We start from the raw sequence: 25,008 nt of genomic DNA on the forward strand, positions 1-25,008 counted from the left end.
ATGCTTAAAATGTCCTCAATAGATTCAATGTGGCGAATTTTTCCTGCAATATACATGGAAGACATTTTAGATATTTTTTCCAAAAACAAATTATAGAATTTTGAGGATTAAAAGTGAAGAAAGGGTAAAAGTCTAACAACATAAATTAAGAAAAAAAAAAAAGAAAAAGAAAAGCAAAAAGAGATAAAAGGTCAAATCTTGTTAAATTGAGATTATAGTTATAATATATAAAGAAATACAATCTAATTAGGAAATTATTTCCTTCTTGTATAAAAAAAATGTAACAAGTATATCCAATATTAGGCCCAAAGCCCATATAATGTCCATCACTCTTAAAGTTTGATCAATATTCAAATTGGAATAAATACATCAATTTTTGCCAAAGAACACATAATAGAAGCAATAATTAGAATATGTAATTTAATTCCTGAACTTTTATAAAATAAATTTTATGGTCTTGAATTTTGAAAATAATTTTGTGGCTTTTGAACTTATTTTCTAATCTTGTGGCTTTGAACTTCACTTTTTTTTTTTTTTTTTCAATCTACGAGGTATAACATTATTATAGTACATGGATTTCAAGAAGCTACAATATTAAAAATTGAAGTTAAAATGTTACAATTTTTTTTATTTAAAGGTTAAATTATATATTTGGCCAAGTAATAATTAAACATAAATAATAATAAAAGAATTATTGACTCTCAACGGGTTACTCAAACTCTAATTTTCTTATATAAAAAATGTAACTTAATCTAATTCAAACACAAAATTATAAATTACACTTAATCAATCAATATATACAAAGAATAATGACATCAAACCAAATCATTAAAGCCAACAAAAAATAACTTATATCCATAAAAATTCTTAATTTTTTTTATTATAAAAAAATTATAATTTAACCATTTTCAAGAAATCTAAACGTAAAAATAAAAAAAAATTATTTTTTTACATGAGAAGCTCAATGGACAGCAGAGGGCAGCTCTCCCCTTCGAATAACATTCACCAAATTAGTGATGATTTTTGTGTTGGAGATGACTCAAACTCGAGACCAATCATACTAGATCTGATTCGCTAAAATTAAATAGAAATAAGACCCAATGAAATTAATGTAATGTGGAGGTAAATGTTTTACATTTCTTTGTTTAGATTTTTTTTAATGTGATTTTGAAGGTATTTAGGCATGATTACATATTAACTTAATCGGTATACGATAATAATGGAACACATTATAATTTTGAGCATTAAATTATAATTTATGGAAGAGTTATTATTGGTTTTTTCCTAAAAATTTTTAAAGATATCAGATAGTATTATAATGGGATGGGATGGTGATTTGGTGACGAGAAAGTGTGAGAAAATGGGAGAGAATGAAAGAAAATGGAGAATCTAAAGACATTAATTTAGAAGAATCATACGAGCTAAAATTACAAAATTTACTATCATGGCGTTTTCTTTCCTTTTCCAATTATATATATATATATATTTCATGAATGAAATGTTATCTCAGACCAAAATGTATAATAGATAAAAACAGCATCCCCATGAGTGAAGAAATTTACAGCTTTAACCCATAAGAGAAGAAGAAGAAGAAGAAGAAAAACAGAAGAAGAACAATGAAAGAAGAAGAAGCACAATCCAAGTTTATTAAGATGTGTTGTGCTTGACTACTAAAATCCATGGTACCTTATTATTAAGTAGAGCTTGATAACTATCAGTTGCCTTCCATTTTCCACTGTAAGTACCTCTCCACAATGTCCAACCCACAAAGCTCCTTCACAGTAGGCATGGTGGCAGGGACATCCACCTGAAATGTCGAGCGCGAACTGTCTAGGCAACCCCATGAATCAAGCTGTTTCCGAGCTTCGCTTATAGCTGCTCTTGTAGCACAGTGAACTGAGGCTGCTAGGAGCAGTGGTGGCTCACCAGAAGCTGCATAAAGTCCAGGCATATATATTAACAAATAGAGAGGACAAAAGTTCTTTTCCATGGAGAGAAAGTTTGACTATCTATTAATTTACAACCAATGTGATAGATGCGGTGCAAGTGCAAACTTGCAGAAGAGAGCCTTTTATAGGCAACACAATTATAAGGAAAATTTTCAAGTCTTGCATGCCATCTTTTGAAATTTAAGCATGGAAATCATCTACCTTTTGAAGAGAGAACACGGTTTTGATGATGCCCACTGTTAATTATCTCTACATTGAACTGCTTTGGTATGGTGTCTATTGTAGGTATCTTGTACGTCCATGTCCCTTTGGCATCTACTAATCCATCTGAGTTTGTTGTGTGTTCTTCAAGCATGAAAAATCCAATTCCTTGGACAAAAGCTCCTTCAATCTGTAAACATAATGGAAGTTGGAAAGCTTCAGACATGAGAATTTGACTAATGACTTATAAAGATCAATATATATCCAGCTAACCTGTCCTAAATCCACAGCAGGGTTGAGACTTTGTCCACAATCATATAAAATATCAGATCTCAAAATTGTTGTATGCCCTGTCAGAAGATCTACTTCTACCTGTGTCACCATGATCATATATCAAGTGCAAAATAATTTAGCTTTTGATAATTGTAACAATAATAGAGTCAATCACATCATCCTGATACAATTTTGAACATGAAGATCTCCCAGAATCTAGCTTATATCAAGAATCAGTAGAACTGCTACAGTTTCATGTATTAAAGGAAGATGAAGACAATGGTTTCGTGACACTTACCTCACTTGCTGCGGCACCGTAGTTTAAGTATTCCATGGAAGCAGACTCAGGGACAAAGTAAGAATTTGCTGACAAGTGCACAGCTTCCAAATATGCCTGCATTTTTATTAAAAGGATTAACCTCTCTCAAATGGACATCATGCAAATGTCATATAATTTTACAAATTCAATAATGCGAAGGAGAGGTAAGGTCAAGTAACAATATTTTGATAAAGTATGCATCGGATGATTTCTTCAAGTGATCTAGACTTTAGTCCAAAAGCGGTAAAGCAACAAATGAAGATGTTAAGCGAGATGTTCTAGAAATGCAGAATTCTACCTGACTGATAAGTTTCTCCCATTTTATAGAATCCATTTGCGCCAGCAACCTTTCCTTCACAGCCATCAGTCTCTCAACCAGAACATTACAGCAAAGTCTAACTGCTTCACAGCTCGACTCAGATGTAGTGCTCCCAGCAGTCATCCCCCCTTGAGTTAAACTCAAGGTATCAGATTGTATGACTCGAACTTTATCCAAGAGGTCTCCTGCTCCATCACATTTGATGGAACTAAGAGCAAAAGCAACCATCTGTTTTACCTTTGTCCAGAGGCCCTGGCCAATTTCAAGTCCTCCAACTTCAACCACAATAGACCCATCGTTTAGAATGCTCACTTTTCCAGCTGTTGGTCTTGTTCCGACTTCATACACTACAGGTATTCGAGAAATACCTCTTTTCTTCCACACATTAGACCTATTAAACTCTTTTATCAGCTCAGTCCTTTGTTCAAAGCTCGAACTTGTGGCTAACTTATTCCATATTGAAGTTAAAGTATATTCTAGAGGTTCTCCTGCGCTAAGATCATAGTATAACTTAAGGGTATTATACGTATGGAGATTTATGGCTCTAACAGAATCTGAACTGATAAAAAGAAAAGCCGCTACATTTTCAATTATAGCTTCTGCGATATATGATCCTTGCACGTCTCCAGGGGCTCGCATTGCTGATTTACTTACAACATTTGTTTTGCATACCTTTATATCAAAAGATAAAGCTCCCCAATCATACTTTTTAAGTGCACTCACGATGGCTTTTGGCATCACTGGACTCACATCGATAGATATGCCAGCATTGATTAATATATCAAGTTTTAAGGCAGTAATTTTTCCATTGGACTTGAATCCTACACTGTAAGTTATTTTCATAGGATGCCTTCCTCCTACCATTATCATATCAGTGTGGCGATTGAGATATACCCTCACAGGACGTTGTAACTTGTGTGCTGCAAGTGCACAAGCTGTAGCAACCTAAAACATTACATCCCATTGTAAGTATTTGCAACATGAATTTAAACAAATAGGCATGGAACGAGCACATCACTCATTAAATAATGCAAAGGACAGATACTAAAAGAAAAATAAAGTTATGGATCAGAAGGTCCCCAAAACTAAATAGAATTTTTCTTCACAGAATTGATTTAATCATTTTACTTGTCATGCCTTTAATTTCCCTACTCGACCTGATCATTGGCCCAACTGCTAATTTTCACTGGTTCTGGGTTTTATAGTAAAATCTTTAGTAACGTGTATTTTTGTAATAAAATTTTTGGTTTTTAGTACATAAATATGCTATAAAAATTGTGTGCATTAAAAAATATTAAAAAATTGGAAATACTCAAGGAAATTATGTTACAAGGTTATTAATGATTTACATAAAAATATTCCAAAACAAACACACAAGAGAGTTATATGTGTGTGTGTGTGTGTGTGATTTCTACCTTTTTTTTTCTCTCCCTTGTTTCCCTGGAATAAGAGGAGGGTAGAAGAGGGGATGAAAAATATCCTACCTTATGTGAATGTGATATTTGTTGCCAGCAAAAAGGATGCAAGCAGCAACTCCACCAACGTGCATTTTGTGTACAGTGGTTATGTATTTCTAATGGTAAAGTAAGATGTTGAGATATATATGTATGTACAGAAGGATACTTACAGGCATGGCTTTTAAGGCCTTTCCACCAAAACCTCCTCCAACCCTCCTTGTAAGCACACGCACATTGTGCTCAGGAACACCGAGACATTTTGCGATTACAGTGTGTGCATATTCGGGGGCTTGATTAGAACTGTAAACCACCATGCAATTGTCTTCATCAGGGACAGCAAGAGCAGTTTGATTCTCCATATAGAAGTAATATTGTGAACCAAGTTTTATCTGGATGTCATAATTCAGTAGAGAGTTGGCAGTGAGCAGAATTCCAAAAACTGAAAGATACTACTAGGAAGAAACTAATTGAGCCTTTCCAGGCTTGTAGTTTGGGAGAGAAAAATACCTCGGCAGATAGAATCTTGTTATCTGCTTCAGCCATTCCCTTAGATACATCACCAATTTGTTTGGGGTAGATAATTGGCGGCACCTCAAAAATGCTAGATCTCTCAATAGCCTCTTCTACAGTCAAAATGGGTGGCTGTAGATTTTCCAGGTCATAATCTACCACAGCGAGCTTCGATGCTATATCTGCATTTCTTTGTGTATCTGCAAGCTAAGAAAATCATTTGACAGACTAGATTAGGCAAAAACAGTTTTCATAGTGCATACAAAAATGATACTGCAATCAACAGAAATGAGGCGAATGTTGCTACACAAGTGATGGCTGAAAAACATACCACGAATGCCAGAGGCTCTCCAGCATACTGAGTAAGCTCCTCAGCAAACAATGGTTCAGGACCAAATGCAAAGAGACTGCCAATATTTTGCCCACCTTTTGGAATGTCTTTGAAAGAAATGACTGCAGTGACTCCATCTGGAAGTGATTCTGAATTGAACTTTATACTCTTTACCTTTGCAAAAGGCTTTGTGCTATAAATGAATGCTCCATGTAGACAATTTCTAGGAGAGGGAATGTCATCCACATATACAGCCTCACCTACAGAAGAAGTTAAACAAGTCAGTTTACTTATGAAGGGGACAATTTGGAAAGAATCCAAATTTACTTATGAGGCATAATTTTCAATAATGTAAACCTCAATAAGAAAATTTTTGGACCTGTATCAAGTCAATGGAGGTAAAACAAATGTAAATTTCATATGGAAGGAAACTCAATGGTCAAACTGTACTATGAAAATGAGAATACTAACCAGAAGCTTGAAGAAAAGCTCCAGTTTTTGCAATCGGCTTCCCAACAGGATCATACTGCTTGTTTAATTGGATCACCTGCTTGGATGATAACAGCAAAGAGGGGGATTTAACATGATCCAGCTTATCATGGTTCTCCTTTAATTTAATTTCCTCAGACATTGAAATATCATCGTGTCCATTCAGCAAACCCTTAGAGCCGATATTTCTTAAAGGGCCAAGAAAGTCAAAAAGAAAACTGACAGCCAAGCTTGACCTATATTCAGGATTTGGAGTCCCATGTTCAGGTACCACTGTAGCTCTAACTAATTTAATAGCTTCATATATAACACCAATGGTTAACAGCTTTCCAGTTAAAAATTCTTCAACTTTCCTTGCCCTAATGGCATGTTTGGTTCCAAAAGCACCAAAAGCCAACTGACAGCTATTCAACACAATTCCACCAGATGATTTTGAGCTGGAAACTTGAGCCAAGAAAGCAGCATTCAGATAAGCTAAAGCACTTCCTAAGGGCCTTGGTGCAGCTCGATAGGTTTCAAATATCAGATTACAATTTCTTTCACGAGATTTGTCCTTAATTACTTCAAAATTTGGAATTTTAACAGTTGAGAGAATGCTTTTGGAATCCAAGGGAGGCCTTTCTAAAAACTCCTCCAGAGTAAGCTTTTCATGCACCGTGCCACTTATTACATGAACATAGGAACCAGCTGCAAGAAGTATTGTGGCAATATCTGAAGGAAAACTTTTCCTCTGTGCCATCACCAAATTGCCACCAATGCTGCCTGTATTTCTAACAAATTTGTTAGCAACTTTCTCCAGATGATCTGCAATTTTGTTGAAAACCATCTTACTTTCAGAGCTAAATTCACATTCACTTTTATTTAGTTCCCTCAAAGCTTCAATAACTTTGAAAATAGTCACAGCTGCCCCAATTTCAATACCAGTCCCATCCCTCCTAATCCTTGAGAGCTCAGGAATATACCTGAGATCAATATATTTATCACAGTGTTCTACTTCCTTGTAATAACCCGTACCTGTATTTCCAACCACTAGTTTCATCCGGAATTCAGGGCCATTGCCAAAGGTTTTTAATAAGCTTTGGAGCTCCTCAAAGCTACAAGGTTGATGCCAAGAGCATCTTTTAGAATCCAAAAGCAGGGGAAATTTAACTTCTGTTTTTAAAAATTCAGGGAAAGTGCAAATCTCTTGATTATATGGAGGCATACTACCTATCTTTACTTCCTGCGGCTCTCCCTTTTTCCAAAAAGAATTAAGTCCCAAGTCCTCCATATCAACATCTGCTGCAAAACTTTTACATGCATCAGCAATGGGTCGATATCCGGTACATCTACACAGATTTCCTGCAATAGCTTTTTCAGCTTCATTGACTGTAAGCTTGGAGAAACCCGGAGAAGGCTCTGGTCTATCAGTTTTTTCAGCTTTAACAAGGGCTCCAAACAAGGACATGCACATTCCAGGAGTACAAAAGCCACATTGGGAAGCATGGAATCCACTGAACCTTTGGTGAATTGAGTGGAAACCATCTTTACTATTACCAAGGCCTTCACTTGTTGTGATTGAGGCTCTATTTATGCTGCAGAGGAGCGTAAGACATGAGCTCACTGTAAGATCCTCAACTTGGTCAAGCACTGGATTGTACTTGGAGAGCAAAACGACACAAGCACCACAACCACCTAAAATCATAAATTACAATTTAGAGCACATATTAAGAAACAGTAAGTGTTTTACAGTTCCTATTTATTCATTTAATCTACATTCTGACATAATCTTGGCACCAAGAAAACTCAAGGAAGAAAAAATAAAAAGAAAAAAAGATTATGTAATCAAAACAAGTATCTAGCAGATTACTTACCTAAGTTACATTAATAGTTTTTTCCTTTCATTCCTTTTCTAATTTTTCCCTCATCGGAGGGAAACAGAATATTATTCATCTATAGAAAAAAATACACTCCATAACCTTTTGATGTCTCCTTTCCATTGATAAAGTTAACTAGTTACGTCGCAGGTTGACTATACTCGTTATATATTATTTTTACTTGTTTAATTTTTTATTTATATAATATTAAAGCTATCTATTTATTGTAAAGGATATCTAAATCTCTTACTAATTGATTAAGTAATGAAAAAAATTATTATTAAAAATAAACCTCTCTAGAACTAAACATATAATAAAAAACAAATTACATTAAAAAACTATCAATTTAAAATCTCAAAAATTAGCTAATTCTTTAATTGGAAAGTCTATTGATTTTGATGTTGAAGGACAAAAAAAAAAAAAAAAAAAAAAAAAAGGACTAAATCCAATTTCTTTTTATCAACCACACTAGCTGAGGGACAAAGATACCGAAAGCTGTTGACAACTTGTGAGTTATGTGACTTTGATCGTGAATTATGATGAATCTATCTTGGCATTGTATTCAGCTGCATGACTATTTTGAAGTATCTAGCTCTGATTAAATTTCTAAAATGGTTCGTTATTTGCGTTACATATATAATCATGTATCCAGTTTGAATAAAAATAATAAAAGAGGAAATTTGAAACATTCCTAAAAAGGAGGCGAGACACTCATAATGGGAATGAGTGTATGCAATTCTTTTGTTTATAGTATAAAATAATCCAACCAATATATATGGAAAAAAGAAAAAAAAAATAAAAGTGTTGCATTTTTAAATAAAAAAAAATTGAAGAAACATAAATATAAATAGGTTAGATATAAATAAGAAAAATTTAAAAGTTTGAAAGTTAATTGAAGTTAATTAACATGCGGAATAATGATTAGTAATTATTACTAATGAGTTTTAATGTGTGAAAGAATTTGTTATATAATTTTGTTTTATTTGTGAAAGAACACGTGGAATATGTATATTTTTATGTATTTTATAAATTTATTTTTTTGTTAAATTAATTAACATCTTAATTAAAAAGATAAAATTTTAAATTTTAAAATGCTTAATTATCCATATGTATTTATTTAAAAAATAAATTTAATAGATTATATCCAATCGACTAAATAAAATATAATTTTCTAATTGGCTATGACTAAGGCTATTTTAAGATTTCTAAAATTTCACTAAGGTCATTATAGGTAATCTCATTATTCCACCGCTCATTCTCACTTTTATATATAATATAGATTAGTTAACATTTTTTATATATTAATAATTATGTTTATACAATAAGAGCCCATATATTTTAACACTCTCTCTGAAGCCCTTAAGTGACAATTGGGCCACCCGACAAGGATACTATGGTCCGGCCCACACAACAACTTCCCAGGCTATAATACAATGTTAAAAACCTAAGTTTAGTTAAATTAATTAATAATTATATTAAAAATTGACATATATATTCTTAAAATATCCTTTTTTTGGGTGAACCGTCTTCAAGGAACTCTTATCAACACGTATCCTTATATTTCTCATTGATTGCCACGTGGCCCCCTTATCAACGTGAGTTGACGCCATCCCACCAAAGCCAAATTGAGCAGCCGTAGTTACTTTAAATCTAATTTTCTATTGCACTGTATTATTCCATTTCTGTCGTTTTTGTGGAAATTCTTTTGCTAATAAGCTTGCTTGGCATTTGTTGTGTATTAAATTAAAGTAAAAACTAAAAGTCCGGCTGAACAAAATCATCGAACCAAAGCCAATCCGTTCGGTTCGGTACCGTCCCCATTTGCAACGCAACAGTGTCCTTTCAAAATAGTTCAACTCAATTTTACAAAGACTGTGTTCTTGCGATAATATTTTAGAAAACTTTTGTTAAAATGTAAGTGTCTTATAAAAGTTAACATATATAACGTTTAACTTTTAGTATTAAAAGAAAAATTATTCCGTTTTATAACAAGTTAACCTATGTAATGTGTAGCTATTAGCGGATGAAAAGCTATTTAAATAGTGCTATCAAAACAACTAATTTTACCGAATAGACTAAAAATCTAATCAGTTAGGAATAAAACCGAAATGATTCTATAAAAAGTTGATTCAATTCTCACAATGATTTCGATCCGATTCTAATTCATCTATAGTGCAATTTGATTTTGAGTTAATTCTAACTCTGAGCTTTTGCCTACTAGAATGGTGAGTCAAATTTCAAGACAAGAATTGAAGGACCTAAACCATTGAAACATCAAAATTAAAATTGAATTATCTCAAAGTTCGATCTAATTCAGTTTAGAAATTCTATTCAATTCAATTTCGTTTAGCATAATTCAAAAAAAAAAAAAAAAAACTTTAATTACTAATAGATTAGACATTAGAACATTAAACAAAAAATAAGAAAAATGAAATATATTTATAGGCAAATAAAGAAAATAATGAAGTACTGAAGTCATACAGATGAACTTGTATTATACAGAGGAAGAAGAAGATAGAGTACCTTCACCGCAACCGAGCTTGACGCTTTTGAAACTAGTCTGTGTACGCAGGAATTCAAGCAAAGTCGTAGAAGGATCAACACTAGAAAGCTCAAATCTCTTTCCATTAACAGCAAAAACCAAACTGTTCTTATTTCCAGTTTCTCTTTCTTCTTCCATTTCAGTCGAGCCAAACAAAGAAGAAGAAGAAAAGCTGCATTGAGCCTATCGCTTCACAAATATATAAACGACGAGAGAAAACTACCGTGGAACACAGAGAGCCAAAGAAGATGTCACAGTCACTTGCGTTCGCTTTTAACTACTTTGTTTCTTTATACAAAAAAAAAAAAAAAAGAAAAAAGGATTAAATAAATAAATCAACAGTACATTATTGAAAGTGTTGAAACATTCAAATTGAACGCAGTGCAGGATGTGGTATTTCTAATTTTATATGGAAAAGAAAGAAAAAGGTTCTTCAATGGCGGACATAACTTATGCACGTCATTGTCGTTGATTAATTTCAATTCGTCAAATTCATAATTTTCAGCTGGCAGCTAAGCTTTTGGGTTCAACAAATATTAAACATTCAAGGATAATTCTGAATAGGAGTTTACAAACGTTTCCGCACCATTACGGCTTCCAAAGGAAATTTTTCGTGCAATATAAGTGTTTATAACTTAGCACAATTAATTATTTAATCCCATATTTTAAAAAATGCGTATGCATTCCTTTAATTAATTAGGCTCCATTTGTTATAATTATTTGTTTTTAATTTTTTATTTATTAAAAATATGAAGCATATTTTAGTTTTTGGTTGCTTCTTTGTTTCAAAATTTTTTTTCCTAAATTTTTTTTTTCTTTTAGTTTATGACGTGAAAAACTCTTCCAATTATCAAGTATCTCCCATATTAAGTCATTAAAGAATTTAGTTAATAATAAAAATTTTAAAAATCTAAAATTTGAGAAAAAATGATTAAAAATATTTTATACTGTAATTTTCAAATTTCAAAGTTACAGTAACTATTATTTTTTTTTTTAAAGGAATAACTATTGATATTATGTATACGATCAATCGAATAAAAATATAATATCTAAATATTATGACAAAAATAATACTAAATCACATTAGATTTATATAGATAAAGAAAATAATAATAAATTTAAAAATAATACTAAATAAAGAAAAAATAGGAAAAAGGTAAAGAATTTTAATAGAGATAAAACTTATATTTTTTATATATAAATGACGTTAGATTTATACAAATAGAAAAAAGAAATAATAATAATTTTATGAGTATAAATCTTATAAAAATGAAAAAAAGGAAGAATATAGAATTCAAAAAAAAAAAAAAAAAAAAAAAGACAGTTACGTGAACTTTACGAGTATTGTCAAACATGCAATACTATTATTAGTATCAAAACATTAAATGCCGTATGAAAGTCGTTGCCTAACAAATTTGTTAGTTAATGCAAGGACCTACAGGATTAATTGCATGTATTAACTTAAACTTTGAAATTTGCGAAGCCTTTTACAGACAAATAAATAAATTGTTAATGCATATATTCTTTTGTTGCTTAGCTCAGGCCTGCCTGCGATCAAAAATGGTGGCTGCAATTTTTGTTTTTAGTTTACTTTTTTTTTTTTTTTTTTTACACAGTTTTATTTAGTTTTTATATATAAAAACAATTTTAGTTACTATATATATATATATATATAAAAGCAAATAAGGTCCCACAATTTTCATAAAATTATCTTTTGTTGCCATTGAATTACTTATATTATTAATTTTAATTTTAAGTTATTTAATTTTATATATGTTTTTAAATTTTAGTTTTGAATTTGATTTCATTCTATGAATATATAAAATTCACGTAAATGTATATTTCAATTGTTTGTTATAAAATATTTAATTACAAATTAACAAACTTAAAAAAATTTTAGAATTCTAAATTTATTGAATAAATACATGATGTTTAATTTATTCAAAGGGATAGATTTAATATTATAATTCATGATTCTATTTTAATAGTTTTTAATAGTTTTTACAAAGTAATATGAAATTGAATTGACTGAATTTAAAATTACAATAACATATTTTAAATTTTAAATTTTAAATTTTAAGTACTATAATAGTTATTTTCATTGTAATTTCTAATATATAAATTTTAAGAAATCTTTTTTCTATTGAAAGTCATTATGTATACTAAAAAATCTGTATTATTTTTAAAAATATAGAGATGTAAATATTTAATTAGCCAAGTCATAGGGACTAGAATTAATTTTTTAATCAACAACATGTAAAATTATACTCTCTATCTATTATTATAAATGCTTTAAAATTTATTTTAACTCGTTAGGAGATGAAAGTTCGAAATAACATAACGGGCTCTACAATGATAACTTGACATAAGGGAGATAATATCTCCACTTTGTCAAGAATGTAACAGAGATAACATCTTCACTCTCTTAGTTATATAGGAGACCTTACAAACAATAAAAAGATCATACAACGGAGACATTTTTTTGCAAATCACCACGTAATATTAATTAAATGATAAAAAATAAAAATTACTATTCAAAAATTTGTGAAAAAAGATAAATGATGTGATAGCAATTTAAATTTGTTATTTCTTGTGTTTCCTCGTAAAAATGAAAAAGGTACATGCAAGATTTGGTGTAAGATGACGTGCTTCCTTACGTTTTGGAAGACAGATGCAAAGGAAAAATCAAACTCAAGAGTGCCTTTTGACTTGTTACTGTATTGATTCGGGTCAAATTAAACGGTTGATTTACTTAATTATATAATAAATAAATTATTATTCAATTTAATAACTTTAATTAAATTATTTTTTATATTTATTTTCATTATGCCATGTAAGACAATATTTCATTCAAAGCTCAAATTGACAATTGAAAATTTTCACTTAACTTTTTATGTTTTTTTTAAAAGTTAACTTTAAAATGATAAAATAATAGTTTTTTTGTATATTACTGATAGTTAAAAAACAAATAAAAGATTATGAAGAGAAAAGTAATAAATTTAAGATATGATTGTCGATTTAACATTAATCTATTTTGACAATACAAAACATTACAATTGGCATCAATTCGTGGAAAAATGGTTAAATAATAAAGAAATCCAATAGAGAATTGGCAACAAAAAGGTTAATAAAAAAAAGGAGTAATCCAATCATAAAAACTAAGTAATACTACCTTCGTTCCATAATACTTATCACATTTGAAAAAATAATTTGAAACGTTCCATAATACTTATCACATTTGAAAAAATAATTTGAAACTGTAGTTTTAAAGAGTAATAAATCTTTTCTTTTTCATATTTACCCTTTATATAAATCAATAAGTATTATTTCAATTTAATGATTTTCTTAGAGAATTAGTATTAAATTAAGAATAGTATAATCAATTTACTCAATAATTTATTGTAATTTAAATAAATTTAATAATTTTCTCAAGAGAAGTGAAATTTCAAATATAACAAATATTATAAAATAAAGGTAGTAAAAGTATCTCCGATGCAAATACTGATTGCTCATCAAAACAATGAAAAGACCGCTCTTATTTAATTGTCATATCAAAAAAATGGAAAGACTTTTTGAAAAATACTCTCCAATACTAATACCTATTTAGGATGTCAGCTGATGTGTCAAAAAAATAATAATAATAGACATTATCTACTACACCTATTTTTAGAGGATCTCGTAGACAATGTTAACATTTATTGTTCTTTGGTGATTGGTTGCATATTAAATTGCGGGCCTAGAAGAGAGAAAAAAGAGAATAAAAGAAAATTCCAAACTAATACATTGAAGAGTGTTTTAAAATTCATTGTCTATAAATAGACACTCAACCATCATCGTTCACACCTTCTATTTCACATAACACCCACAATCCACGTTAGCATCAGAAATAATCTAAGCTATACACTTCATCCATCTTATAAAGATAGATTGTCTATATTCCATTTTGGGATGTACCAAAATAAATGTCCATTTCTATTTGTAGCATGCATTTAATTTTTTTTCCCTTTTTCACCCTTCAATAAATTCACTTTCACATGTGATTTATATCTATAAACTTGAGCTAATTTATTGTGAATAAAGGTAGAAAAGAGAAACACGTAAATTATCACTATATTAATTATATTTTCTTAGAATTTGTAGAAAAAGAAATGCGATTAATTATATTTTCTTAGAATTTGTAGAAAAAGAAATGCGACAATCTTTTGAGAGAGAGGGAGTAAGTACGCAAGAAAATGCTCACAAAGAAAAAAAAATTTTCATTCTTGCTGCCATAATGATTCCTTGTATTCATGATACATAAAATAAATTTGATCTTGTCTGGAAAGCATCTTCTAGACCATCACTAGGAAACTAAACACCAATTTCCTATCACTAACCGCACAACATGGCCAGGCCTTACCAATTTCCCAACCAAAGGAACACCACAAGTTCCTTATATTAAAGCCATTGCAATAGAAACTCTAGAGAAGGGTTGAGGGAAGGAGCAACAATTCTGTGCTTATCATTTGAAGCACCAATGTTGCACGGAAACAGAAACGAAGAAATGTGAAAATGCGAAAACAACATTTAAAATATAATTTTACACGGGAAAACAGTATTTTGCCCATGGCTAGGAGTTTCGATGCAACATAGTGAAGCACTACATTTGAAATGGATGTTATAACTCTGCATACACTCAAAACAAAAGGGATAACTGGCTTGGATGGACAAGGACCATGGTACAAATACCACACATGCTGAGGTAGCAGACACTAAGAAGTGCTTCAATGAAGGTAACCAACAAAGGTTGGAAATATCCTTCCGTTTTCATACTCAAATTCACTAATTCAAGCATATTGCTGACAATCCATCCGTCACGGTGATTTGCACAGAGCACAGCTCTGAATTTAAAGGTCGTAAGGTTCATTTCAGTACCTATATAACGAGTTGGGTTCATTTCATTACCTATTTATGAGTAGTACTCGTTATAGTTGAGATATCCCCAAAAACAAGAAAGCCCAAACTTTCCATGCCTAGGTGACTTGAGATAACATAGATGCAATTCTTTTAAATTTTTGTCAAACTTCTGCTTTATGGCAAGCACCTGCAAAAGCGAAACACTTTATTAGTAGTCCAATGTGAGCTACACAGACATGTATAGCTGAGCTTATCTCAAAATAATACAAATTAGTGTTTCACAAGTAAAACAATGTAACAAGAGCATGAGGCATCTCTGTATTATTTGGCATTCAGTTGACTCTCTGGCCTGATGGCTTAAGAAAGAATCCATATTCACATGAAGCTTCTCCACCGAACCAATAAATATGGAAATGCCACTTTTAAGATATTAATCAACACATATTGGAGAAAGATGTAGGAAATCACCTGGGATATATTGATCCTAGAAAGTTTACCCAGAGAGTCGTTTTGATCCATTCCCACATCCCACATTCTAGCAGTAAGAGAAGAATGGAAGTCTAAGGCACATTGCAAAATGCTTTCTATGATGCTGGCTACAGACCGTGTTTCATCAGATAAAAAACATCTGTGAAGTTTTATATCCACTGTTAATTCAAAACTATCATTATGAAATGAAAAAAGAGCAAGGTGCATAACTGCATATAGTTATATGAAATATATAAAGAGAAAGAACACAGTCAACCAAGACAAATATAGGTATAAAATTCGAGAAATTTCATTTATCATGTCTATTAAGGGAACACTAAGGAATATGTATTAAGAAGAGGCTTGAAACACTTCTTACTCAAGAAAATGTTGCTAGATGCATTGAATAAATCAAAAACATAACGACAATTCCAACAATGAGGAAAATAATAGTATTCCATGCTAAAAATCCTTAGGTTCAGCTGTAAAACATATTCTTTTCAGGACAAGGAGCTTTGGGAAGAATACTATCATTCTCCTTTACAGTTAGCATATGAGCATGCGAAACACCCACAATTAGGTTGGTTAGGTAATCTCTTTTCCCTCATTTGACTTCAAAAGTTACATATAATTCTGTTCCATCCTATCCTTGCAATTTGCAACGATTGTGGTCAATGAAAGAGACTGAACAAGGTTATCTCGCCATGGGAAAAAATGACAAAAATGATACTGCAATCAACAGAAATGAGGCGAATGTTGCTACACAAGCGATGGCTGAAAAACATACCACGAATGCCAGAGGCTCTCCAGCATACTGAGTAAGCTCCTCAGCAAACAATGGTTCAGGACCAAATGCAAAGAGACTGCCAATATTTTGCCCACCTTTTGGAATGTCTTTGAAAGAAATGACTGCAGTGACTCCATCTGGAAGTGATTCTGAATTGAACTTTATACTCTTTACCTTTGCAAAAGGCTTTGTGCTATAAATGAATGCTCCATGTAGACAATTTCTAGGAGAGGGAATGTCATCCACATATACAGCCTCACCTACAGAAGAAGTTAAACAAGTCAGTTTACTTTCGAAGGGGACAATTTGGAAAGAATCCAAATTTACTTATGAGGCATAATTTTCAATAATGTAAACCTCAATAAGAAAATTTTTGGACCTGTATCAAGTCAATGGAGGTAAAACAAATGTAAATTTCATATGGAAGGAAACTCAATGGTCAAACTGTACTATGAAAATGAGAATACTAACCAGAAGCTTGAAGAAAAGCTCCAGTTTTTGCAATCGGCTTCCCAACAGGATCATACTGCTTGTTTAATTGGATCACCTGCTTGGATGATAACAGCAAAGAGGGGGATTTAACATGATCCAGCTTATCATGGTTCTCCTTTAATTTAATTTCCTCAGACATTGAAATATCATCGTGTCCATTCCGCAAACCCTTAGAGCCGATATTTCTTAAAGGGCCAAGAAAGTCAAAAAGAAAACTGACAGCCAAGCTTGACCTATATTCAGGATTTGGAGTCCCATGTTCAGGTACCACTGTAGCTCTAATTAATTTAATAGCTTCATATATAACACCAATGGTTAACAGCTTTCCAGTTAAAAATTCTTCAACTTTCCTTGCCCTAATGGCATGTTTGGTTCCAAAAGCACCAAAAGCCAACTGACAGCTATTCAACACAATTCCACCAGATGATTTTGAGCTGGAAACTTGAGCCAAGAAAGCAGCATTCAGATAAGCTAAAGCACTTCCTAAGGGCCTTGGTGCAGCTCGATAGGTTTCAAATATCAGATTACAATTTCTTTCACGAGATTTGTCCTTAATTACTTCAAAATTTGGAATTTTAACGGTTGAGAGAATGCTTTTGGAATCCAAGGGAGGCCTTTCTAAAAACTCCTCCAGAGTAAGCTTTTCATGCACCGTGCCACTTATTACATGAACATAGGAACCAGCTGCAAGAAGTATTGTGGCAATATCTGAAGGAAAACTTTTCCTCTGTGCCATCACCAAATTGCCACCAATGCTGCCTGTATTTCTAACAAATTTGTTAGCAACTTTCTCCAGATGATCTGCAATTTTGTTGAAAACTATCTTACTTTCAGAGCTAAATTCACATTCACTTTTATTTAGTTCCCTCAAAGCTTCAATAACTTTGAAAATAGTCACAGCTGCCCCAATTTCAATACCAGTCCCATCCCTCCTAATCCTTGAGAGCTCAGGAATATACCTGAGATCAATATATTTATCACAGTGTTCTACTTCCTTGTAATAACCCGTACCCGTATTTCCAACCACTAGTTTCATCCGGAATTCAGGGCCATTGCCAAAGGTTTTTAATAAGCTTTGGAGCTCCTCAAAGCTACAAGGTTGATGCCAAGAGCATCTTTTAGAATCCAAAAGCAGGGGAAATTTAACTTCTGTTTTTAAAAATTCAGGGAAAGTGCAAATCTCTTGATTATATGGAGGCATCCTACCTATCTTTACTTCCTGCGGCTCTCCCTTTTTCCAAAAAGAATTAAGTCCCAAGTCCTCCATATCAACATCTGCTGCAAAACTTTTACATGCATCAGCAATGGGTCGATATCCGGTACATCTACACAGATTTCCTGCAATAGCTTTTTCAGCTTCATTGACTGTAAGCTTGGAGAAACCCGGAGAAGGCTCTGGTCTATCAGTTTTTTCAGCTTTAACAAGGGCTCCAAACAAGGACATGCACATTCCAGGAGTACAAAAGCCACATTGGGAAGCATGGAATCCACTGAACCTTTGGTGAATTGAGTGGAAACCATCTTTACTATTACCAAGGCCTTCACTTGTTGTGATTGAGGCTCCATTTATGCTGCAGAGGAGCGTAAGACATGAGCTCACTGTAAGATCCTCAACTTGGTCAAGCACTGGATTGTACTTGGAGAGCAAAACGACACAAGCACCACAACCACCTAAAATCATAAATTACAATTTAGAGCACATATTAAGAAACAGTAAGTGTTCTACAGTTCCTATTTATTCAGTTAATCTACATTCTGACATAATCTTGGCACCAAGAAAACTCAAGGAAGAAAAAATAAAAAGAAAAAAGATTGTAATCAAAACAATTACCTAGCAGATCACTTGCCTAAGTTACATTAATAGTTTTTTCCTTTCATTCCTTTTCTAATTTTTCCCTCATCGGAGGGAAACAGAATATTATTCATCTATAGAAAATAATCTAACCGGTTTTATAGAATTGAAATATTGATCTAATGAAATATGGTGAGTTAACAATCAATATATATGGAAAAACGAAAAAAAATAAAAAAAAGTGTTGCATTTATAAATAAAAAAAATTGAAGAAACATAAATATAAATAGGTTAGATATAAATAGAAAAGTTTGAAAGTTAATTGAAGTTAATTAACATGCGGAATAATGATTAGTAACTCTAATGAGTTTTAATGTGTGAAAGAATTTGTTATATAATTTTGTTTTATGTGTGAAAGAACACGTGGAACATGTATATTTTTATGTATTTTATTTTTTTGTTAAATTAATTAATATCTTAATTAAAAAAGATAAAATTTGCTATATTTATATTTAATTGGCTACTTTAGGATTTCTAAAATTTCACTGAGGTCATTATAGGTAATCTCATTATTCCCCTCTCATTCTCACTTTTATATATAATATATATTAGTTAACATTTTTTATATATCACATTTAAAGAGATTAAACATCTTATAAATAAAATTCCAAACTTTAAATCTTATTAAAAAAAATCAATAATTATAGAGTATTTTTTTTTTTAATGAATAACTAGAGGATTAAAAAAATTATTTGAATTTAAAACTTAATAGTATAATACAAAATGATATATAAATATACAGAGAGAGAGTGCAATGGATCATCAGAATACTGCACAGCAGGCTTCATCAATGAAAAACTTTCGTAAACAATGTTGGTAAGAATCTGGACGTAGGAGCCATTAGTCAAATTTAATTAATAATATTATATTAATAATTATGTTTATACAATAAGAGCCCATATATTTTAACACTCTCTCTGAAGCCCTTAAGTGACAATTGGGCCACTTGACAAGGATACTATGGTCCGGCCCACACAACAACTTCCCAGACTATAATACAATGTTAAAAACCTAAGTTTAGTTAAATTAATTAATAATTATATTAAAAATTGACATATATATTCTTAAATTATCCTTTTTTGGGTGAACCGTCTTCAAGGAAATCTTATCAACACGTACCCTTATATTTCTCATTGATTGCCACGTGGCCCCCTTATCAACGTGAGTTGACGCCATCCCACCAAAGCCAAATTGAGCAGCCGTAGTTACTTTAAATCTAATTTTCTATTGCACTGTATTATTCCATTTCTGTCGTTTTTGTGGAAATTCTTTTGCTAATAAGCTTGCTTGGCATTTGTTGTGTATTAAATTAAAGTAAAAACTAAAAGTCCGGCTGAACAAAATCATCGAACCAAAGCCAATCCGTTCGGTTCGGTACCGTCCCCATTTGCAACGGTACCGTCCCCATTTGCAACGCAACAGTGTCCTTTCAAAATAGTTCAACTCAATTTTACAAAGACTGTGTTCTTGCGATAATATTTTAGAAAACTTTTGTTAAAACGTAAGTGTTTTATGAAAGTTAACGTATATAACGTTTAGCTTTTAGTATTAGAAGAAAAATTATTCCGTTTTATAACAAGTTAACCTATGTAATGTATAGCTATTAGCGGATGAAAAGCTATTCAAATAGTGCTATCAAAACAACTAATTTTACTGAATAGACTAAAAATCTAATCAGTTAGAAATAAAATCAAAATGATTCTATAAAAAGTTGATTCAATTCTCACAATGATTTCGATCCGATTCTAATTCATCTATAGTGCAATTTGATTTTGAGTTGATTCTAACTCTGAACTTTTGCCTACCAAAATGGTGAGTCAAATTTCAAGACAAGAATTGAAGGACCTAAACCATTGAAACATCAAAATTAAAATTGAATTATCTCAAAGTTCGATCTAATTCAGTTTAGAAATTCTAATCAATTCAATTTCGTTTGGCCTAATTCAAAAAAAAAAAAACTATAATTACTAATAGATTAGCATTAGAAAATTAAAAAAAAAAATAAGAAAAATGAAATATATTTATAGGCAAATAAAGAAAATAACGAAGTTCTGAAGTCTTACACATGAACTTGTATTATACAGAGGAAGAAGAAGATAGAGTACCTTCACCGCAACCGAGCTTGACGCTTTTGAAACTAGTCTGTGTACGCAGGAATTCAAGCAAAGTCGTAGAAGGATCAACACTAGAAAGCTCAAATCTCTTTCCATTAACAGCAAAAACCAAACTGTTCTTATTTCCAGTTTCTCTTTCTTCTTCCATTTCAGTCGAGCCAAACAAAGAAGAAGAAGAAAAGCTGCATTGAGCCTATCGCTTCACAAATATATAAACGACGAGAGAAAACTACCGTGGAACACAGAGAGCCAAAGAAGATGTCACAGTCACTTGCGTTCGCTTTTAACTACTTTGTTTCTTTATACAAAAAAAAAAAAAAAAGAAAAAAGGATTAAATAAATAAATCAACAGTACATTATTGAAAGTGTTGAAACATTCAAATTGAACGCAGTGCAGGATGTGGTATTTCTAATTTTATATGGAAAAGAAAGAAAAAGGTTCTTCAATGGCGGACATAACTTATGCACGTCATTGTCGTTGATTAATTTCAATTCGTCAAATCCATAATGTTCAGCTGGCAGCTAAGCTTTTGGGTTGAACAAATATTAACCATTCAAGGATAATTCTGAATCGGAGTTTACAAGCGTTTCCTTACCGTTACGGCGTCCAAAGGAAATTTTTCGTGCAATATAAGTGTTTATAATTTAGCATAATTAATTATTTAATCCCATATTTTAAAAAATGTATATGCATTTCCTTCAATTATTAGTTGTTTGTTTTTAATTTTTATTTATTAAAAACATGAAGCATATTTTAGTTTTTGGTTGCTTCTTTTTTGTTTCAAAATTTTTTTTCCTAAAATTTTTTTTTTCTTTTAGTTTATGATGTGAAAATGATAGGTGATCTTAGGGCTTCTCAACCTCAAAAGCTAGCTCAAGAGGTGGTTTTCCCTCACACTTATAATTTGATCCATCAGCCGCTTCCACAACCGATGTGGGATTACCCAACAATCGGTCTCCCCCTCACACATCGGGCCATGGATTGGAGGAGCAACAACCCGTACTCTCCTGGAAACTGGGTTGAGATTGCTGTAACCTGGGTTTTGATACCACTGATAGGTGATCTTGGGCCTTCTCAACTCCAAAAGCTACCTCAAGAGATGAGGTTTTCCCTCACACTTACAATTTGATCCGCCAGCCCCTTCCACAACCGATGTGGGATAACCCAACAAAAAACTCTTCCAATTGTCAATTATCTCCTATATTAAGTCATTAAAGATTTTAGTTAATAATAAAAATTTTAAAAATCTAAAATTTGAGAAAAAATGATTAAAAATATTTTATATTGTAATTTTCAAATTTCAAAGTTACAGTAACTATTATTTTTTTAAATAAAAAATAAAAAATAACTATTGATATTATGTATACTATTAATGGAATAAAAATATAATATCTAAATATTATGATAAAAATAATACTAAATAACATTAGATTTATATAGATAAAGAAAATAGTAACAAATTTAAAAATAATACTAAAATAGAGAAGAGATAAGGAAAAAAGGCAAAGAATTTTAATAGAGATAAACCTATCTGCTTGTATATTTTTATATATAAATAACATTAGATTTGTATAAATAGAAAAAAGAAATAATAATAATTTTATGAGTATAAATCTTATAAAAATGAAAAAAAGGAAGAATATAGAATTCAAAAAAAAAAAAAAAAAAAAAAAGACAGTTACGTGAACTTTACGAGTATTGTCAAACATGCAATACTATTATTAGTATCAAAACATTAAATGCCGTATGAAAGTCGTTGCCTAACAAATTTGTTAGTTAATGCAAGGACCTACAGGATTAATTGCATGTATTAACTTAAACTTTGAAATTTGCGAAGCCTTTTACAGACAAATAAATAAATTGTTAATGCATATATTCTTTTGTTGCTTAGCTCAGGCCTGCCTGCGATCAAAAATGGTGGCTGCAATTTTTGTTTTTAGTTTACTTTTTTTTCTTTTTAAACAGTTTTATTTAGTGTTTATATATAAAAACAATTTTAGTTACTATATATATATATATATATATATAAAGTAAAATTATCTTTTGTTGCCATTGAATTACTTATATTATTAATTTTAATTTTAAGTTATTTAATTTTATATATGTTTTTAAATTTTAGTTTTGAATTTGATTTCATTCTATGAATGTATAAAATTCACGTAAATGTATATTTCAATTGTTTGTTATAGATTATTTAATTAAAACTTAACAAACTTAAAAAAATTTTAGAATTCTAAATTTATTGAATAAATACATGAGGTTTAATTTATTCAAAGAGATGGATTTAATATTATAATTCATGATTCTATTTTAATAGTTTTTACAAAGTAATATGAAATTGAATTGACTGAATTTAAAATTACAATAACATATTTTAAATTTTAAATTTTGAATACTATAATAGTTGTTTTCATTGTAATTTCTAATTTATAAATTTAAGAAATTTTTTTTCTATTGAAAGTCATTATGTATATTAAAAAATCTGTATTATTTTCAAAAATATAAAGATGTAAATAGTTAATTAGCCAAATCATAGGGACTAGAATTAATTTTTTAATCAACAACATGTAAAATTGCGCAACTTTAGTATGCCATAATTTTTGTTATAACCGAGCAAAATGCTTAAAAAGTCCTCAATAGATTCAATGTGGCAAATTTTTCCAGTAATATACATGGAAGACATTTTAGATATTTTGTCCAACTACACGAAAATTGTTCAGACGTAAGTTGGATTAACTATATTTTCTATCTTTTCTTACTCTTTTTTGTCACGACCTGTTTCCATGGGCCGGACCGGCACTTAGGCCCAGGTAAGCTTAAAGTCCCCGAGGCCCGTAGTAAGCCTAAAGTATACAATCTGTCTATATAGCTCTCCCAATATCACGAGAACAGTAAGCCCATATGACTTAATATAGAAGTTTATAGAAATAATCAAACATCTTGCCCAATCTAATCTCAAGTAATGCATGATATTTAACCGGGGTCTATTCACAATAAATCATAATCACAATATGGGCTTACTGGTTCACCTGTAGCTAATTACACAATATTTAATTTATAGCGTAGTGATAACTGTAAGGCCCAATATAAATACACAACCCCATAACTGCAGAGTTCAATAATAATCTGATAATAGAATAATTTATACATCCAAACTTAAATAACAGAAATATAAAGTTTACATTTGTAACTCTGTGGAGAACGTTGCAGAGTTTCAGTCGAATCACCTGCTTCCTAGTACCTGAGAGGTTTATTGGGGGGTGGAGTTTTGCAACTCAGTGAATAATAATAAATAATACACACCACATACAGTTAAGCAAAATGCACCCTAGTATACTGAATGAACACACAACAGTCAATCATATGACATCACATCACCTTCAAATAATCACATCACGTGGAAATTAGTCAGTGGCGTCACCTAAACCCCCGACGAGCCGTCCTCTCAAACAACCCATCCTCTCAAACATGTGCACCCGGGGAGCCAATCCCCATATCTGGCCGACCGGTCTAATCCTCACTTGACCAGTCCTCTCAATATTTTATTTTACATTCCCTCTTTTCTTTTCCATATCATCAACATCATTTCATCAGTTAATCAGGTGCACACGGGGGCGCCGATCTCCCATTTACCCGGCCGATGGTCCAATTTCATAATTTCATCAGGATCCATATTTATCGACCGTCCTCACAAACCCATAGTGACCCACTTCATCCCAATTCCACACAAACAGACCACAGTATATACACAGCACAATTAATCAAACAAGTCATTCAACGTAAACCATCCATTTCATCCCAATGCACAGTTATATACAATGTATGAGAAAATACTTATAATATATGGTAAATATAATGTTATGCAAATGCAATGTTGATATGCATTATTTATTATTACTCACGGTGATGGAGAACTAGGCTCTAGCTCTGATTCTGTCCGGAAGGAGAACTAGATGGACCCGGGCGATCAGCACCCACAACTAATATCACCTTCAAATAATCACATCACGTGGAAATTAGTCAGTGGCGTCACCTAAACCCCCGACGAGCCGTCCTCTCAAACAGCCCATCCTCTCAAACATGTGCACCCGGGGAGCCAATCCCCATATCTGACCGACCGGTCTAATCCTCACTTGACTAGTCCTCTCAATA

General features: G+C 31.5%; 2 protein-coding genes across 3 annotated transcripts; both read right to left on the reverse strand.

Annotated features, from left to right (window-relative positions):
- Positions 1-1,422: 1,422 nt before the first annotated feature.
- Positions 1,423-10,598, reverse strand: LOC105629412 (indole-3-acetaldehyde oxidase). Its single transcript, XM_089726827.1, has 10 exons — positions 10,228-10,598; positions 5,831-7,522; positions 5,360-5,619; positions 5,026-5,235; positions 4,689-4,907; positions 3,041-4,006; positions 2,722-2,817; positions 2,424-2,522; positions 2,151-2,340; positions 1,423-1,932 (listed from the first exon to the last, which is right to left on the reverse strand). Exons 1-10 carry the CDS (start codon positions 10,382-10,384, stop codon positions 1,715-1,717), a joined length of 4,107 nt encoding a protein of 1,368 aa, XP_089582953.1. The 5' UTR covers positions 10,385-10,598; the 3' UTR covers positions 1,423-1,714.
- Positions 10,599-14,491: 3,893 nt separating this feature from the next.
- LOC105629344 (indole-3-acetaldehyde oxidase) lies at positions 14,492-21,287 on the reverse strand. 2 transcript variants are annotated; one of them, XM_089715793.1, is made up of 5 exons: positions 20,847-21,285; positions 16,869-18,560; positions 16,398-16,657; positions 15,611-15,770; positions 14,492-15,329 (listed from the first exon to the last, which is right to left on the reverse strand). In XM_089715793.1, the coding sequence occupies exons 1-4, from the start codon at positions 21,001-21,003 to the stop codon at positions 15,756-15,758; spliced, it is 2,124 nt and encodes a 707-aa protein (XP_089571919.1). In that variant the 5' UTR covers positions 21,004-21,285; the 3' UTR covers positions 14,492-15,329; positions 15,611-15,755. The 2 variants fall into 2 exon arrangements, with proteins under 2 accessions (XP_089571919.1, XP_089571917.1); XM_089715791.1 differs by having other exon boundaries at positions 15,611-16,657; positions 20,847-21,287.
- Positions 21,288-25,008: the final 3,721 nt, after the last annotated feature.

The sequence above is a fragment of the Jatropha curcas genome, chromosome 1 (genome assembly GCF_041381405.1).
Source record: "Jatropha curcas cultivar XTBG-Jc1 chromosome 1, XTBG_Jcur_1.0, whole genome shotgun sequence".
In the NCBI taxonomy this organism is placed as follows: domain Eukaryota; kingdom Viridiplantae; phylum Streptophyta; class Magnoliopsida; order Malpighiales; family Euphorbiaceae; genus Jatropha; species Jatropha curcas.